The sequence below is a fragment of the Aulostomus chinensis genome, chromosome 2 (genome assembly GCF_037954235.1).
Source record: "Aulostomus chinensis isolate RoL2024-O1b breed Wild chromosome 2, RoL_Achi_v1.0, whole genome shotgun sequence".
NCBI lineage: Eukaryota > Metazoa > Chordata > Actinopteri > Syngnathiformes > Aulostomidae > Aulostomus > Aulostomus chinensis.
This window is the reverse complement of record NC_141321.1, coordinates 4,887,551-4,889,673: the sequence shown is the minus strand read 5'-3', so window position 1 is coordinate 4,889,673 and position 2,123 is coordinate 4,887,551. Positions and strand designations below refer to the sequence as shown.

At 45.5% G+C, this 2,123-nt stretch overlaps 1 protein-coding gene across 1 annotated transcript in view; it reads left to right on the top strand.

Moving 5' to 3' along the window:
- The first annotated feature begins 1,616 nt into the window (after positions 1-1,616).
- The window catches only part of crybgx (crystallin beta gamma X), a 7,721-nt gene continuing 7,214 nt past the window's right edge, over positions 1,617-2,123 (top strand). Inside the window, exons 1-2 of the mRNA XM_086193186.1 lie at positions 1,617-1,660; positions 2,075-2,123. Coding sequence (XP_086049312.1) covers positions 1,617-1,660; positions 2,075-2,123 — 93 coding nt within the window. The remainder of the gene's footprint in view (positions 1,661-2,074) is intronic.

The window sequence follows — 2,123 nt, the reverse complement described above, 5'->3', positions numbered from 1 at the left end:
GGTGGCTGTGACCTTTGACCCCCCAGAATCTTTTCAGTTCACCGTTGAGTCCCCATGAATGTTTGCAGTGAACAGACAAGCTGAGAAGCTTTCACCTCTGGCCCACCGCTGTCCTGGGGGCAGAAATCAGCGTTTTCTCGCTCTCGTGGGTCACACAGACAGGACATTTAAGAATCTGGTGTTGCAGTTTTAGGGAGGACAAGGTCACCAGATCTCCTTAGCAGGTGCATCAGCTGCTTCTACCGGAACGCTCAAACATGCGATCAAGCTGAAGACGCATCCATGGAACAAAAGAGTGCCATCAAATCTGCATGTTGTCATCGGCACTGAATATTCCTGGGAAGAACGTTGCAAAGAGACTGTGAGGTCTCGTCAGCGGTCTGGGGCCTCTGACTCCAACATCTCCAACAGTGTGAGAAGAAGGACTGAGGGATCGATGACAGAATTTAGTGCCTGCAATGCTAAATAATAATAAAGAAATCAGATATAATATTGTACTAATCGAACTTTTAACAAGATAGTGCAGTTAAAATGGCTTGGGATTTTTGTACAATCCCTCCAGATGTTGAGACAGTTTCCACTTTATAGCTCCTTCATCACTGAGGTTCACAGATGTTTCATGATCTTGTGATCATCAGCAAATTTTTCATGTAGTAAACTGAACTATCAATTAACTCATGTGATCAGAACTTAAATAATATTGGAAACTATTATTTCAAATGAACAAAACAGATATTATAACAAAATAACAGATATCATAGCATCTCCTCTATCTAATATTTACCAGTGTTTATATCGTCTGTAAAAATAAATGTGAAACTGGAAACTCAACCTTTTTTATTTCCCAAAGTCCAAAAGTCCCATCATCTCTTAACTGAGAAGAGACCAGGAAACTAACAGTCTTGCTCACTGAATCACCGCTGAAAAAAACCAGCATCTGCAGGTATGAATGCCTTTGTGTCACACATCCCTGCTCCCTGTTCCACCAAGACTGAAATAACGGCGATGAAGCAGCTGCATTCCTCCAGTTTTTAAAATGAGCTGGAACCGTCTGGACCTTCAGCTTTCAGGACTGTGCACAGAAGTCATCGCTACATTCAGGAGGTAAAACATGGTATGTTTCCACAGTTGACAGTAGACCCCCCCCCCCCACCCCGTGGGGTCGTGACCTCTTCGGTGAACAGCGTGCTGGAGCTCATCCTGCACAAAGCATGAATACAGTCATTATCATAAGGCACATTGTTGACAGGCCATTGTGGAAAATGCTGAATTGTTTAAAGCCAAAAGTGTTGGCGCTGCACTCTCCATCCACACATGAACATGCTAGTGTGTGTGTGTGTGCGTGTGTGTGCAGAAACAGTTTCTCTCTGCTTGTTGTGTTTGTTCATTTGCATGCACACACATTTCCATTGCATGTGTTGTGTGAGGCATGCGCTTGCCGCTGGTGTGTTGATGTACACAGAGAAGACAACATGAGCGTGTTTGTGTGTTTAGCATATCAATGGCGTCCAGGGCCCCAAGGACTGTCGCAGAACCACTCTGAGCTTTCTAGTATCTGTCAGCTCAACCCAACTTGCTGTATTTAAAGGGCTTTTTTGTGGCCTCGCAGAGCTGACATGAACATCTTTACTAAGGTCCCAGGATTAGTCCAACAAACCAGGTATGTTGACAGTGCCGTGCAGCAGCTGGGAGCACAGAGTCAGGCCCATGTTGAGGTGGGTGGGTGGGCCCGTGGCTCCGTATCCCACCTCCTGCTTGTTCTCTCTATGACACCTCGAACACCAGTTTCCCAAAATCATCTGAGGAGTGATGATGGAGACACACAAAACATACATTTGAGATGCTTTTAATTTGAAAGACTGAAGCACTGCAAGGCTGTGAGTCAGGATCATTCCTAATCCAACGGGAAGTAAAACCATACGTTGACCAATGACATGAAATTCTCATCTGATTCGCGCTTCCTTCGCCACACGCCATCCAAATATGAACACTGAGGACTCCTTGTCATCTCGAGCTTCTGTCTTGTGTGTCTCTGGGCTGTCGTGACTCACTCAAAGTGGTTCTGTATCTACAGCAAGCTGGGGTCTGTGCTCCAACGTGCCTTCTACGGGTCCAGTGGGAGG